Source organism: Lemur catta, chromosome 4, assembly GCF_020740605.2.
Source record: "Lemur catta isolate mLemCat1 chromosome 4, mLemCat1.pri, whole genome shotgun sequence".
In the NCBI taxonomy this organism is placed as follows: Eukaryota; Metazoa; Chordata; class Mammalia; order Primates; family Lemuridae; genus Lemur; species Lemur catta.
This window is the reverse complement of record NC_059131.1, coordinates 107,009,023-107,026,723: the sequence shown is the minus strand read 5'-3', so window position 1 is coordinate 107,026,723 and position 17,701 is coordinate 107,009,023. Positions and strand designations below refer to the sequence as shown.

Sequence of the window (17,701 nt, the reverse complement as noted above, 5' to 3'; positions counted from 1 at the left end):
CGGAACACAATGACCTATGACTGTGTCACTGCACTCCAGCCTGGGTGAGAGACCCTGTCTCTTAAAAAAAATAAAAAAAAGTAATGCTGAAAATACCAACTGATATATAGTAAAAGACCAATATTAATTGCTATTCTGGCTTGAAAAACCACAATGCTAAGATTATTCCTAATCAAGTTAAAAAAAAGCATTCTAATTTTCTAAGAAACAATTAAGACTGCAAAATGCAAGGAAACGGGGAACCTGAACAGAGGGGAACAATGTAAAAAACTCTAGAAAAGATGCTCAACAGCATTAAATCTTAAACACAAACCCACATTACTTTCACCTTCATATCAATATTTTTTAAGAGAATACTCACATTCAGTAAGAGTGGGGCAACCTTTTAATATGTTAGTGGTAATATTTATTAGTACACCACCATGGGAAAGTATTTTGGCGATAAAGGAAACTTCTGGAGTGTCCTTAAGGAAATAATCTGAAATGCATACAAAGTGGTTCAACATAACATTATTTTTTATTTTGTCAAAGTAATATGTACATTTTCATAGTCACATATTACTAAAAGATTATTTTTAAAAAACAAAGTCATGAGAAATGAAAATGTTCTAAAGTTGATTGTGGGCCAGGTGCAGTAGCTCATGCCTATAATCCTGGCACTTTGGGAGGCCAAAGCGGGAGGGGTCGCTTGAGACCAGCCTGGGCAATAGCGAGACCCAGTCTCTACAAAAAATAGAAAAATTAACCAGGTGTAGTGGCATGTGCCTGTAGTCCCAGCATCTTGGGAGGCTGAGGCAGGAGGATCACTTGAGCCCAGGAATTTGAGGTTGCTGTGAGCTATGCTGACACCATTGCACTCTAGCCAGGGCAAAAGAGTGAGCAAATTAATTAAAGTCGATTCTGGTGACAGATGCACAATTCTGCGAATACTCATTGAATTATACACTGAAAATTTCTCTCCAGCTTCATTGAGGTATAATTGACAAAAATTACATTTACAGCGTACAACACATTTTGATATATGTATTGTACACTTTAAAGAAGTGAATAGTATGTGAATTATATCTCAATAAACCTTAAAAACGCATATATGTAGCCGATCTTGACACACATACCCCATTTCACTCAAAGGCAAACATATGCTTATATTGCTATCTTTGTACTCATTGGATTTAAAACATGACACACTTTCTGAATGTAGATGAATACTTTACTTTCTTACGTGGTCCACCCCTACTTCCATTCTTCATGTCTTAGTATTTGGCAATTCTTGGAATAGTTTACAACTATAGTTATTGGCTGTCTAATGAGTACACTGAAAGTAACTTTCTTTTTTACATCTTTGTTTCCTATTAGTTTTCTTTTATATTTTTATTTGTCCTTCCTAGTATTGCCAATTCTTTCCTTGCACTCCAATTAATTCTAATATAATTTCACACATGAAAAATGTATCTGACAATCTATTACTCTTGCTTTCATTTTGTTGATCTCTCTTCTGGAATAGTTCACACTCCTGGTTCTCTACGGACTGGAGTGGCTGCACTCTGGGCTGTTACACAACTGGCATTCTAGACTTCTCTTCACACATCCCAGCAATAACCAGTGTTTTATCCCTTGTCTTTCTTTTGCATGACTTACTCCTTCATTTTGGTGGAATACATCACTCAGGGGCTTCCTGAGGAAATGGAAGACAAAATGTGAGACCTTCATTATAACAAAATACCTTTTTATTCAGAACTTAGAGTTGCTTTGTACCTTCCTATGTTGTTGAGAAACTTGATGCCATTCTTACCACTCTCCACACTCCGACTCCCAGGAGTTCTGGGGCCCTTCTCATTTTTCCTAATATTGTGAAATAAAATATGCCTCACTATGGGCTCTCTTCCATCCATGTGCTGGGTGCCTGATGGGCTCTTACAAAGTGTAGGAGAGTGTCCTTCAGTTATTGGACTTTTTGTGCTATTGTTTCTTTGATACTTTGCTTCATTCCATTTCCTTTAAGAGTTTCTGATAGATATTGGACCTCCTGGAGTGGTCTTCCAATGTCCTTTTTAAAATTTTCCAGCTTTTTACATTGAAAAAATCTTATATTCTCTATACCACAAATCTCTTAATATTTAATATAAGCAGTAATATTCAACATACAAAGTATTTTTTAAAGTATTCTGTAATTTTTTCATGGATGCAGTATCTTTGAAGATAGTTGTATCTTCAGGTTTTCTTCTCCCTGTGCCAATCCTGTTTTTACCTTGGTCATCAGTGTTGGGGACAATCTTAAAAAATACGATGATTAAGTTCGCTCATATCTTGAAGTTCAGTGGGTGGGAACTCAGCCTTTTCATTGAAAAATCTTCAACTCTGAATTCCTTTGAAGGTTTTTTTTTTTTTTTTCTGGACCACTGAGTGTGTATAGAAAAGGAACTTCCCTCTTCCTTTTTCCTGAGATTTACCTATCAGCACTGGCTGGGTGCGGTGGCTCACGGCTATAATCATAGCACTCTGGGAGGCCAAGGCAGGATTGCTTAAGCTTGGGAGTTCAAGATCAACCTGGGCAAGATGAGACCCTGTCTCTACTAAAAATACAAAAATTAGCTGGGCATGGTGGCATGCACCTGTAGTCTCAGCTACTCGGGAGGCTGAGGCAGGAGGATCTCTTGAGCCCAGGAGTCTGAGGTTGCAGTGAGCTACGATGACGCCACTGCACACTACCTGGGGTGACAGAGTGAGACTCTGTCTGAAAAAAAAAAAGAAACTAGGAATCTACCATTCAATACACAGAATTAGTTGACCCCACTGAAGACTTTATTTCACATCCTCGAAATAGCAATTTTCCTTCCATGGTAAGAGCATATTATTAACCTAGTTACCTACCTAATTGGGTAAAAAGAATACAGACTTTTAAGCAATCCACACACCCAGTCCAACACCACCTCCCCACAATCTGCAGGACCCATTTTCTCCAATTTCTAGTTTAGAGTTATAAAGAGCAAACTGGATTGCCTCTCATCAGTACTCCTTCTGTAGACAATTAGGTTTGGACTTTCTCTGCTGTACTAAATCAGTTTCTATTCTCCTGGGCACTTTCCATCTCCTAAAAGTATTTTGACATTTTATCTTCTCTTCCATTCTTTGATCCTAGAGATTTCTACCTTTAAATGTTATTTCAATGGGGTTTCAAGACAGAGCTAGTATTAAAGCATTTGTAGTCTCCATCACGTTTAATCAGAAGTCCATGCACCATAATTTGTAATGGAGAAAAACTGGAAACAATCTAATAGATTGACAGATACAGAAAATATGGCAGCACCACTCAATGGTCTCTTTATAATCATTCGAATGTTTATGTAAAGAATCTTTAAAGAATTATCAGTTTTAAAAAGATGAATATTAACAATTACACAGTATTAGCTCAACTGTATAGTAAATCAAAGGAGCAAGTACTCCAAAATATTAAGTAAATTCGAGGAGGTACGGTTAGAGCTTATTTTTTAAGTCTAGGTTTCCTGAGATGAACATATTTTTATTACTAAAATTGCTTAGAGAAATACAAGTAAAGCAAGCAGTATAGTAGAAAACCCAAGTTCTCAGTCTGACAATGGCAATCATCATGTTACCTCTGGGCAAGTCAGAGCTTTTTTTTTTTTTTTTTTTTTTTTTTTGCATCTGTAACTTGAACGGTGGCAGGATTTTCAGGTCAATTTTAGTATCATGAAGGAAGTCAGGCCCAAATTGTGAGAGTGAAAGAATAAAGAAAAGGATAAGGAAGCAATTTATTCAGGAAGAAGTAATTTTCAAATATGGTGAGGTATGGAGTTGGGAAAAGAAAGAAATACAAGCATGTGTAAACAGTGTAGGGGAAAGAATTACTAGAGAGAAGAACTTCTAGATGAAAGCAAAACAAACAAAAACTAAGACCACTGGAAAGTAGTAAAGAGTATAAGAAGTTACCCTTGAGAAAAGCAGCTTCTCAAAAAGAAAAAAGCCCAGTAAAGAGACCTTTAAACCACTGGATACGGATGAGAGAGCTGGGGACAGAGAGGAGGACTGCACACATTTTAACCAGTTAAACTTTTAAGAAACTAACAATTTTTAACAAATTAAAAGTATTAGCAAAACATTTGGGAGCAAGATTTTTAGTTGTACTCCCTACAGAGTCTTCCTGCACAATCTTTTGTCCTTCCCATCCTGCCCTCAACAGGCCCACAACCTTGACCTTACCACACCTTGCCTTCTCTTTTATAACTTCTCACCTATCTCTTAATCTTCCAATTACTACCCTAATCCAGGTACCACACCTCCCTTATCCCAGTTTAGTCATTCTCCTTTCCTCTCAGTTCCAAAGGAATTTTATTTCAGTGAGTAGGTGCCCCTTACCTAAACATACTTGCCCCAAAGCCATCCTATTTTCTCAATGTTTTTGTGCATTCAACAGCACCACCCCCTGCAGCCTAAACTCCATTACTAAGTGAAGATAAAGGCCAGGGATAAAAACAGGGAGTCAGAGATCCTAGGTACAATTTATGGACCAGAAATGTAATAAAATTACAAAGTCTAGAGTTACTTGAAGAGGAATAAGCATATTATTTAGTGATCCAGAGGTAGCCTAATCAGAAGTAACAAAACTCTGAGCCATTTAAAAACTGTTCTCATTAAACATTGTACAAAGTATCCATGTAACAAAAACATTTGTACCCCCTTAGTATTTTGAAATAAAAAAAAAAAAAAAGAAAAACCAAGAACTGTTCTCTACAGGTACTTCTCTCTCTCTCTACGGAATACTAGAAGCAGGAAGAGAATCAATCATACATAGTTTTTTCACTATGAACTCTTTCCTACTGCTGATTTTTAAAAAGCAATGAATGCTTATTTGGGGGAAAAAAAATTTGAAGAAAATCAACCATGCTAATAATCACCTCAATAAACAATTATCCTTTGTTTCTTATAAAATTTTGCATTTTGATTTTATCCCTATAACATCTTAAGAAGGTGAACCTTCTTAATTTTCATGTTACTCACTCAAAAACTGATTCTCTGATGATCCAAACAAAACATGTACCAAGTGTTTGCTGCCCTTTCAGTTTGACTATCCATTGCTAGGACCTGAGAGTTCACTTGAATTCCATTTGTTATCTTTGATTTGTGATACTTAAAAGATCCATGTGCTTGCTTCAGTAGCACATATACTAAAATTGGAATACAGAGAAGATAAGCAATTAAAGAGAAAAATAAAATAAAATTAGCAAAAGATCCAGCCTTGCTCACAATTGCATCTCCAGGCATCAGGAACTTACAGGCCTGCTGTGAACTCGTTTCAATACCCTAAAGACACAACCAGTTTTGCCATGTAAAATAAGTAGTACAAACTCTGACAAGTGTAACCTCTTCTGTATCAGTATAAATGGAGGAAGGGTCAATACACAGATAATTCCCAATCATGAGACCTTTGAAACAATCAGACTTAACAGAGCCTGACGACTTTGCCAAGCCAGAACTACTTTCAAACAAGCTATCCTGTTGGTTTCAGGTTGGAACAAAGTAATCCTCTTATAGTTTAGCCAAGATTTAGTGTTATATTAATATCTATAAAATACATTAAGTACTGTTACAGCTACATCATTTCATCTTATCTTTACAAATATGCTGCAAAGTACTGGGCAAATATTTTACCTGGATGAAGAAATTGAGGCTCAGAGATCTTCAGTGAAAACTAGAATTAAAACCCAGAATTTTATGAAACAATTCAAAGTCCTTTCTACAGTACCATGCAAACTTTCCAGAAAGATCTTGTGTGCATATATAAAAACAGAATAAATAGTACTACTTAACTGCTTGTCCAGAGATGAGTACCCAGAAATAAGATATAAACCATTTTCAAGGGGAAACATGCATGAATTTATTTTTAAGAATTCCCAATAAGGGGGGAAAATTCAACATCTTTAAAAATGTGTTTATTTTTTAAAAAATCAGTTGTGTACAAAAGTGTTCCGTAGTTTTTAATTCTCAAGACAAATACCCAACCCTTCACCCACCCTGCTGCAATGGTATTTCTGGTAACCCACCCATATACCCCTTACAGGAAGTTAACGGCTCAGAAAAGATCCTCCTACAGAATTTATCATCACTAACAGATTGTTTAGAATAGAGATCTAGAGAAGCTAACAAGCAAGGTTCCCTATAATGGCAGTAGACTTCCAGCAGACACCACAACAAAGCACCATCAATTGCTGAAAGCTAAAAAATAGATATCATTTTCAATAATATTTCATTTTCTATTGGAAAAGTCTTTAAATTACATTAAATAAGTCTCTTTCCCCCCAAAGAAATAGTCTAGCTTTTATTATGATGCCTGTAAAAAGTAGGTAACAGCAAGCAGACAAGGATCGTTAACAGCACAGTACAATGGTTTCTATCCACTCACCCTTAAAATCAAACTACACAAACTGTGCCACACCTGATTTTATATAGCAGCATGGTTCAAACCACCAAGCAAAAGGTGACACATTCACAACTTACATTTAGGTGCTGACTGCAGGTTTATGAGGGTAGATCAGTCCAATAAAGCAGTAACAGAACAAACAGAACAAGGGAGATACTAACACTCCCCTACCCCTATGCCACAAGATTTTTCATCTATATTGCAAACAGTGCAAATAGAACATGTGACATAATATGTAGACACCGAAGAAAAGTCACACTTGGGAATAAAGGCTATTTATCAGTAAATACTTCAAGTTGCCTTCTTCCCAGTGACAGCAACTGGCTGATGGCAAGCATTTATTTTTAAATGTTACTGAAAGAATGGAAATGCAAATTTTTAAATCAATGGTCTGTACCCTGGAATTGAAATTCCTTGAACTAGAAAGGGTGATTAATACAACATCATTTTGTAAAAGTCCATGAAATAAAGTTAATTGTAAACAGCTTCTTTCTTCACATCTAAACATTGTTTTGTTCCCATCTATGTACAAGAAGGTATACCTGGCTCCAGCTCTTCCCTGCCCCAATCTATCTTAAATCTTTAAAACAACAACAAAAATTCTTAATTTCCTGTTTTCTTACATAGGATTGTGAAACCATTATCATACTCCTACTGCAGAGTTTTAAAAGCTCAAATCAGGCATACACTTATATCCAAGATCTACGTCTCACATTGGTAAACTTATTAAGCAGTCTAGACAGTAATACAATATGCTGCATTCTGTAGTGCATAAATAATCAAAATCCATTTTAACTGCCAATTTTCTTATACTTAAAAAGAATTATTTTGCATAGTTTTAAATGCCACCAACAATCACAAATGTGAAATACTCCAAAAAAAGAAAAAAAGAAAAAAAAATCAGTCATTTTCATTTCATAGATTACTCTCCTCAAAAGCAAAATACTGAAGACTCCAAATGTTTATATATCCTTGAACATGGTATGTGTTTAAGTAAACCACAGCCACAATTCTAAACATTTTGGGGAGTCAACTCAGAGCATCTAATTTAGTACCAAGTTCCTTAAATATTTTTATATACTATTGTATACTTATTTGGGTCACTAACTGCTATTCACTTGCTCATTCAGTAATCTGTACTGAAATACTTTATAGCTAATTATTTCTTCTTTTAAAACTTAGGCACATACTTAGGAAACAGGCCTGATTATAATAAAATGGGATTTTACTATATTTTTTCCAAATATAATTTTTGAGGCTTTTAAAACTAACAAATCCTAAAATACTGAGAACTATAAAAATAATCTCCACCAGCGTACTTTTTCCCTAGGCTTGAACTTTTTCCAAACACATTTAAGACTAGAGGAAAAAAGCAATTGCCTTAGTTCCGATGTCTGGGGAACTAAATACCTGCAGAGAAGTGAAAAGCAGAAACAAAAAATCAGAAGTACAGTGGGAAATATACCAGAAAGGAAAAAAAAGATGATCACATTAAATGTAAATGAGGTAAGTGAGTTTTTATAAGGAAGAATCCATTATGGAGAACCTCTTAAACCAAATACACATATTGTACTTTCCTATTTCCTCGGCACTGGGGATGCTGAAGTGTAGTTAGATGAACAGATACCCTATGGTGCTATGTGTATAAAAATCAAAGCAAGATATAGCTGCCTCCAAGAGCAAAGTATGTAATGTTTGACCTTTAGTAAGCTCTGAGCTCTCTCTCCTTTGTCTAACCACAGGACAATTAAATACACCCTGATAATATAGGCAAAAAATAAACTGGGTAGATGTGTTTGATATTTTAAAAAATTCAAATACTACTAATATTACCAAACCACCTTCCACGAAGAAAAAATTAATTCTAACCAAAAATGGAGAAAAACTGTCCACATTTTCACACAATCCCACCTTACTTCAAAACAAAGAAAAGTACAAGGTTTCAAATATTTAAAATAAATAAAGAAAAATCTTGTTTCCTTTGGCATCTTTAGAAAATAACTAAACTACAGCAATAAAAGGAGGTGATTGTATAAAGATTTATGCTTAAGCAAACATACAGGGGGAAAGATAGCAACTTGTGTTTAGGATGCAATAATATCAACTACAAGAGTTAACTAGTACTTAGGAAAGCCTTACAAATTTTTGGAAGAACCCTCACATCTTTAATATTACAATATCTTTAATAATGGTTCTTTTATTGCTTCTAGTATCAAGATTATTGAGAAGTCAAATGAAGTTATGCTAACTTTATGGTTTAAAAATTATTTTCCAAATACTTAACGATTATAACTTAAGATAAATAACACTTGAAGAAAGCAAACCTTTTATAATATGACTTTCAATATACAGCCTTAGTTTAATTCATTCTGATTCCATTACATTTTTGTTATTTTGCATTGGTCCTGAAAATGTAAAAAGAATTGTATTTCTACGTATAGAACTGCCTGCATAAATCCACTTCAACCTTCATAAAATGGTCACATTAGTGTTTGAGCTTGCAAACTAATAATTTTCAAACTTTGAACTTAAAATGAAATGTTAACTTTAATACAAATAGAAAGTCTGACTATGTACAAGAGAAGGTAGAGTTTTCAATTCTCATATTATCAGAAACATCATAAAGAAAGCTAAATTTATAACACACTTCTATTCCTATGTGCATTTGAAGTATGTACAGGAAAACACCAACACAGCTTTCATGTGTCAATATGGGGAAGTGCAAGCAACAGTGACTTTTAAAGTATCCAATAAAGCAATCTCTATAAAGCCCAAAATTAGGCTAAAAACTACTGAAAACAGTTGATTGTATCCTTGCCAGTTCTCAAAGAAAAATTTCATCAGTTTAAAAATATACGTCAAATTCACTGAAAAACTAAGTTGGGTTCTTTCATTAAGTCTGGGAATACTGCAATGTCAAGCATTTACTGTTTTTGCAAAAGAAATAAAATTGGTGGCTCCATTTTTACATTATTACTTACTTACATAGGAAAATTTTAAGCGTATTTGAAGAACTGTGACAAAACATTTCAAACCTATGACCTAAAAATGGAGCAAGGGATACTGTCCCTTGGCACATTTCCCCACCAAATACAGAGAAATTTACCATTAGAATATTAGCTGTGTGTGGTAAGAGAGGAAAAATAGATATGGTGTCCCAGTCTGTTGACAAAGGACAAAAAGGCTCTGAATAGGTCACCATCTTCATTTCTGGATAAATCTCATATTTAAGAATTCTCAAATGCTTAAAATGGTGGTCTTTTCAGCTACCCATCCTAAGAAGTCAAGTACAAGCATGCAAGTAAATTCACAGGCACAAAGGATCCATGTTAAAAACAGTTAAGGTAGCTGTGATGCAACACCAACAATTTGAATGGCCCTGACACACTCAAAATATTATCTTAATTATTCAACAAAATCCTGAAGCAAACTCTTGCTAGTCTTGGTACACTGCTAAACACTAAAGTAGCATGTTTTTCCATGGTTTTAGCTTAGCTCAAAGAATTTTTACACTATTAAGTAAGAAAAAAAATTAAAGTATTTCCCCTTTTTAAATTTACACAGACGTTTAATTAGCTTTATTTACAGAGCAGGGATTTTTTTTTTCAGTCTCCAATGGTGCCTAGATAACATTGTTAGGCAAGAATGCCAGTTTAAAAGAAATTTATGCAGAATCCTAAAAATAACAGATGTTGGTGCTCCTCAAGAAGAGGCAAGCTTGACTGTATCAGCAGCTCTCTTTCTATGCCTCAGTTACTCAGAAGCAATTCTGTTGCAGTCTCTACATCCCATGATTTTGAAGACAAGGCCACTATTACTGCATTCTGTAGAGAAGAAAAGGGGACAAAAAAATAAAATCTCAAGAAAACATTTATATTGAGAAATCACACTTTATGTCTATTCTTTAAGTTGCTTTGTATTTGCATTGTATGTAAGCTTCTAAAAAATCAATGATTGGACTCAGCAAAAAGAAAAATCACTGATTTTAATAACAAAATTTGTTTATCAAAATTAGATTTTCTTATTTTCAAAACCACTTTTTGTCAGCCAAGGATTTGCAGCAATGGTTTTAAATTCATCAATATAACAAATTCAAAGTATCATGTACTTACCCTATCAAAGCCCATAGCACATAGGTTTTCTATTTTTTTGGTGTATTCTGGACTAGAAACTGGTGCTCCAGCATACACATGTGCCCAAAGTCGAGCTGTCTGTTTGAACATTTCAGGATTTTGTTTGTACTATATGAAGGGGGAAAAAATGGATTGACATGACAATATGGTTATAATATTTCATATGGTATCTCAACTCTTAATTACCTAAGACTCTTCTTTTTCCAAATAAAACAAATTTACATTTAAAATGTGATTCCTTTTCCATTAGAGACAAGTTATGTCACTCAAGAAAGACTATTTAACCTGAAGCTCTGATTCACAAGTTGTGTTGACAAAAAACTGAAACAAAACCAAAAGATAATTAACATTAATCCACTTTAATTTCCAAATTCAAAAAATATAATTAGCAAAAACTAAGACTAAGTGCAGTGAGGTATCACAGGTATCTAAACTCTGCAGCAACAAACATACAACCAACTACAGAATTATAAGCTTGTAAAATTATGTGGACATTAGCTAATCAATGTGACCAGCTTTTGTATTAACTACAGGTCAGGCTAGAATACAACTGTATTTTCTTCTTTTGTTAGAGCTATAATAGTGTACAGTGATTGAGGGAAACTTCACATCCAAAGTCCTAACTTATTGGCTGGGCACCATGGCTCACACCTGTAATTCTAGCACTCTGGGAGGCCGAAGTGGGAGGATGGCGTGAGCTCAGGAGTTCGAGAAAAGCCTCAGCAAGAGGGAGATCCCATCTCTACTAAAATAGAAAAAATTAGCCAGGCGTGGTGGTGCCCGCCTGTAGCCCCAGATACTCAGGTGGTTGAGGCAAGAGGATCATTGGAGCCTAGGAGGTTGTGTGAGACTGTCTCAAAAAAAAAGAAAGAAAAGGAAAGGAAAGAGAAAGAAAAGGGAAAAGAAAGAAAGAAAGAAAGAAAGAGAGAGAGAGAAAGAGAGAGAAAGAAAGAGAGAAAGAGAGAGAGAGAAAGAAAGAGAGAAAGAGAGAGAGAGAAAGAAAGAGAGAGAGAAAGAGAGAAAGAAAGAAAGAAAGAAAATCCTAACATAACATGTTTTGAGATGATTATGAACTCACAATAGAGTACTTTTGAAAGTTAAGACTTCAAATATGCACTGGTAAGAGGTAAATTTATTCTCAAATACTCTTGGACCACGGTTGCTTATTAAAGCAAAGTATAAATTAACAGTAACTATTCATTTTAATATTTCTTTTTAAAGTACTTTATACATTTTTAATATTTTAAGACAGATAAGCATCTATTACATATTAAAATGACAGACTTCGTTTCTACCATTAATTCATAACGAGGAAATAGGTCAAATTATTGAACTATTTTAGGAGCTAGAAGAAATCTTTGAGTCCAACCTCAACCTGTGAGGCTTAAAACTAAACAGAAAATCAAAGCTGGAACTCAAGCCAACCTTTAACAAACAGGAATAAACAGCACATATATTAATCAAGAAAAACCATAATTCCAAGCACTCTTGGGAGAAATAATAGAACATATTAACAAAGATATATACCTAAAACAAGAAGTAAACAGATCTTCAAGGGAAAGGAAGAAGAGCAGTTTCCCAGAAGAGATAATATGTAAATTAAAAATTAAAATCTTACAGAATAAAGAAATCTACTAAGAGGCAAAGTTTCCTAAGGTAAAAGACATATGACAGACTGGACAAAATGACATGTACAAATGCATGCAATTATTGGAAAAGCATGAGTTTGAAGAATATAAGAATATAGGAAATGCAACTAGGTTTGTAGACAGTTCATATCATGGAGAAACTCTGAAAACTGAAGAAATTTAGACTCGAGTATAGGTGATAGCAGAGCCATCAAAGTTTTTAGTAATAAAGTAAAATAAATATTTATACTTTATAAAACTAATTGATATCAATGTCGAAGATAGGGGAAGGAAGAAAGAGGCTGAGAAATGGGAGATCTATCAGAGCAGTCAAAATGAGAAATATTTTGAAAATGTGACCTATGGCAATCAAAGTATGTAAAACATAGTGACAGAGAGATACTGGGAATGGTATCAATAGGATAAAAGGAGACATAGAGAACTCCAAATGCTGTAACTTAGGTATTTAACTAAATTGGTGATGGTACCAAAGAAGAATGAACAGGTTTGCAGGATTTAAGATTATGCATTCAGTTTTGGCAACGTTAGGCAGAGGTATCCAAGAAACATTCAGATAGAACTGTGAGGTTCCAAACAGGCCCTTCTGCTCAGGAGAGAGGTCAATTCTAAACATTTTATCAATGTACAAGTGGTACATCATTATAGATATGATCATACAGCTGAGTGTATATAAGAGAAAATAAAGGTAACAAGGTCAAAATGGAGGGACTACATTTAAAAAGGAGAAAGAAAAGAAATACCTGTGGAAATAAGGACCAACTATAAGGACGGCAAGAGAAGAGGGTAATACATCAGAAACCAGCCAGTTTGGCTGTATGTAATTTGCTAATCCCTTGCCTTAGAATGATCCAAGATGAGAACTGAAAAATATTTATTCCATTCAACAAATTACAAAGTCATTGGAAACTTTACAGTGCTATGTCAGTGCCATGGTAGGCAGTGACTAAAATTATCACCAAGAAGGGATCATCATTGAATGGAGGGATAGATAGATGGATACACACAGGATAAAGCATGTGTAGTAAAGTGTTAATCACAGAATCTAGATGGTAGGTACATGAGTGTTCACTGAGTAATTCTTTTGACTGTAGGTGTTTGGAAATTTTCATGTTAGGAAAATAGCATCTACCATATACCCCATTAAAGTACCATTTTAAAAATCAGTAAATTTAGTTTTCAGTATTATATCTGACAAAATAACCTTACCACAAGAAAGAAAACCATTTCCAAATTTAGTTTCAAGAGAGTATGTGTTAACATCACAAACTATTAAAGTGATTAGAGACTCAGACATAGTGTAAGAAAGTCTTTCAAAAGCAGCCATCATACCTGATTTGCTACTACTGCATCTTGTGGATCATCCGGTTCTGCAGCTGCTAACAGTGCTTGCAATGACAATAATACTGTGCGGAGAGTCATTGCTGCCGCCCTAAAATTCAAAATATGAAAATATCCCAGTTAAGAAGGCTCTGCATGGGAAAAGCAAAGTGGGTATTTTTTTAATAAAACATAAAAAACTAGTGGAGATGAAAGCTATTTAGAATTTTATTTTAATTATGGAATTAGTTTATAGAAATTTATATTTATATATCTGCCTATAAATTTGTCTTTTAATTTACAATTAGCCAATTTCTTAACACAAATCATCCCATCTTGAACTTTCCTTGCTTTTTTCTTACTATTGCCAATATCATTTTTTTTTATTTGAGCATATTATGGGGGTACAAAAGTTTAGGTTATGTATATTGCCCTTGCCCCCCCAACCCCCTGCCAATATCATTCTTGTTAGCTTTACCCACTAACTTATTTTTTATCCATTTCTCTAGATATAATGTGGTAAACTATTAGTATTAATAACCTGTGGAACTTTCTTTCAATGGCACTCTTGAAAACAAAATATTATCAAGCAAATATCCTTTATTTTCAAAATATTCCTTAATATTCTGTAACAGGGCATATTTTTTGCTTAAAATATATTAGTTAATGCTTCTAAATGTATTTGCAAGGAAAATATTTTTATAAAGCAAATATTAAATATTTATCTAGAAAAGAGTATCTACCTATCTAGCAATGATTCCTGGCATTTCTATTAAAATTTGTTACATCAATTAATATTGAAATATTTATAAATATAATGTTGACATACTGAAAATATTGGAAAACAGTATGCCATTTTATCATGCAAATTAGATAATTCTAAATCAGATTTTTTTCAACTCAGTTCCTGATTTGAACCACAGAACAGAGAAAATTATTTAGTGACTATTTTCTCAATTTTCCCAAGCATGGTACATAAACAAGACCACCTTAGATGCTTAGGCAATAGCGAATTTATTACCAATAATGGATGTCTTAAGGCAATGGGTCTCACAAAGTGTTGCTCCCCCAAACAGCAGCATCAGCATCCCTGGGAACTTGTAAGAAATCAAAGCTCTCCCCATCTCAGATATACTGTATCAGAAACTCTGGGGATATTTTAATAAGTATGCCAAGTGATTCTGATACACACTAATGTTTGAGAAATACTGTTAATCACAGCTTAAGCTAATTGAGAAAGATTGTTCTACACCAATGAGATTAAGTCGGTACAACATCCAAAGGTCTATATTTTATATATTAGAGAAAAATAACACCATAAATGGTTTTTTAAAAAAAATGCTCTTAGAATCAAAATTTTTATTGATCAATTTATCCTTTTACAAAGCTATATGAATGGGAAAAAGATTGGTAATGATGCTTAAAAATTAGGTGAAATGCTAAACTAGCATTTAAAAGAAAATAAGATTTTTAAAGCTTGTCAAAAGGCTAAGTTTTATGTAATGGAAATTTCTAATGCTGAAACAGGGCTGCAAAAATGGAACTTGTTTTTCTCGACCAACGTCCTAAATTTCATAAGACCTTACACAAGTTATTTTCAACCAACAGCTGTAACATCTTTAATATGGATAATATTCTTTTAGGGTAGAAGTCAAAACAAAAAGTCAAATTCAATCCTCCAATGTTCATTTTTGTCTATCCATTATGACAGTAACAATGGGGAAATGCTTTCTTTATTAAGAGTACCCTACTCTAATTTATGATAGTTTGATAGTGAATTTCAAAGAGAATGTTTAAAGGCACATATACATTAAAAGCTGCCTAGATGATGTGTCTGCACAAAGCTAACAAACCATGAAAAAGAAAAAAAGGGATAAAAAGACAAAATATAACGAATGGAATATATTAATACAACAATTAAATTGACTTGATAACATCCCTGGACTTTTTAAGCAACCTAATGTTAAAATCCATAGCATTAAATAAAATCTTAAGTCATTTAGTTTTTAATTAATTATTTAAGGAAATTTACCTGCATAGTGAAGATAAATTTTCACTCAAAGGAAGTATTTCATACTAAAACAATTAAGCTCACAATAATTATTTTAACTTGCAATAAAAACATGAAAGCATGTAAAAGTATCTATTAATAAAAACTTATAAATCTGGATAAGTCCTTCATACCATCACATAGGTAGCCTTATATATACCTCAATGAAGCAAGGAACACTTTTCTATGCAAATGTTAATCTCTCAAAAGAATGAAGTTGGCTAAGTACAGTGGCCTGTAATCCCGGCACTTTGGGAGGCTGAGGCAGGAGGATTATTTGAGCCCAGGAGTTTGGAGGCTGCAGTGAGCTATGAACACATGACTATGCTCCAGCCTAGGCGACAGAGTGAAACCTCATCTCTTAAAAAAAAAAAAAAAAAAAAAAAATAATATTGACAGGTCTCATATTTAGTAAAAAAAAAAAAAAAAAAAAAAAGAAAAGAAAAAAAAATGAAGTTGGACCTTATATAAAAATTAACTAAAAAATGAATCAAAGACCTAAATGTCAGAGCTAAAAAACTAGAAGACAACATGCAGGTAAAGCGCTTCATGACATTAGATTTGACAATAATTTCTTGAATATAAGATCAAAAGTATAGGAAACAAAAGAAGAAATAATGAAAATTGTACCACACTACATCAAAGTTAATAATTTCTGTGCAAGCTGGTGTGGTGGCATGCACACCTGTAGTCCCAGCTACTCAGGAGGCTATGGTGGGAGGATTGCCCAAGCCAGGAGTTTGAGGCCAGCTTGGGCAACAGAGTGAGATCCCTTCTCTTAAAAATCTCCTGTGCAAAGGACATAATCAACAGGGTGAAAATGCAACTCAAAGAATGGCAGAAAATACTTCCAAATCATGTATCAGATAAAGGATTAGTATCTATTAATAGAATATATAAAGAACTCCTACAACTCAAAAAACAACAAAACCCAACTAAAAAATGGACAAGGGGCAGGCAGGCACAGTGGCTCATGCCTGTAAACTTGGGACTTTGGAAGGCTGAGGTGGATTACTTAAGGCCAGGAATTTGAGACAAGCCTGAATACTATAACAAGATACTATCTTTGCAAAGAATTAAAGAATTAGCCAAGTGAGATGGTGCACACCTGTAGTCCCAGCTACTCAGGAGGCTGAGGCAGGAAGATTGTTTGAGCTCAAGAGTTTGAGGTTGCAGTGAGCTATGATGACGCCACTGCACTATATAGCCCACTGCCTGGGCTATAGAGCAAGACCATGTCTCACCAAAAAAAAAAAGAAAGGGGGGTGGGGATCAAGAGACTTGAACAGACATTTCTTCAAAAAAGATACACAAAGGGCCAATAAGCACATGAAAAGATACTCAACATCACTTACCATTAGAGAAACACAAATCAAAACCACAATGAGATAAAGCCTCACATCCAATACCGATGTCTACTATCAAAAAAAAATTGTTAAGCAGCATTATTCACAATTGCCAAAAGGTGGAAGCAAGTGAAGTTTTCATAGAAGGATGAATGGATAAAAAAAATGTTTTACCTTTTGTATATGTCTATATATGTGGATTATTATTTAGCCTTAAAAAGGAAGAAAATACTGACACATGCTACACAATGGATGAACCTTGAAGATATGCTGAGTGAAATAAGTCAGACACAAGAGCCATATATAAAAGGACAAATACTGTATGATTCCACTAATATGAGGTACCTAGACAGAAAGTATAATGGTAGCTGCCAAGGGGTGGGGGTAGGAACTGGATGATGTGAAATTGTGCTTTAATTAGTACAGAGTTTCAGTTTTGCAAGATGAAGAGTTCTGGAGATCAGATGCACAACAATGAGAATGTATTTAACACTACTCAACTGTACACTTAAAAACAGTTAACATGGTACATTTTATGCTATGTGTATTTTACAACTAAATATTTTTTAAATTTTAAAGTGATAAGCTCTTCCCTTAGAGATTCTTATAAGAACTTATGAATACTCTGTACCTATAAATACTTTGTACCTCCTCTACTTGCAGTATCTTCCTATTGCCAAGACTTACAAACTATAGACCTTTAGGGTTACCACATCAAGAATCAGAAAATTAAGAAGCTAAAGTTAAACATATTAAAAAGAATAGTCCAC

At 34.1% G+C, this 17,701-nt stretch overlaps 1 protein-coding gene across 3 annotated transcripts in view; it reads right to left on the bottom strand.

The window, feature by feature from the left end:
- Positions 1–5,933: 5,933 nt before the first annotated feature.
- Positions 5,934–17,701, bottom strand: part of UBE2K (ubiquitin conjugating enzyme E2 K) — a 65,681-nt gene continuing 53,913 nt past the window's right edge. For all 3 annotated transcript variants that reach the window (XM_045550553.1, XM_045550552.1, XM_045550554.1), the window contains 3 exons: positions 13,548–13,647; positions 10,549–10,677; positions 5,934–10,260 (listed from right to left, as the gene is read on the bottom strand). In XM_045550553.1, coding sequence (XP_045406509.1) covers positions 10,186–10,260; positions 10,549–10,677; positions 13,548–13,647 — 304 coding nt within the window. In that variant the 3' untranslated portion in view covers positions 5,934–10,185. The remainder of the gene's footprint in view (positions 10,261–10,548; positions 10,678–13,547; positions 13,648–17,701) is intronic.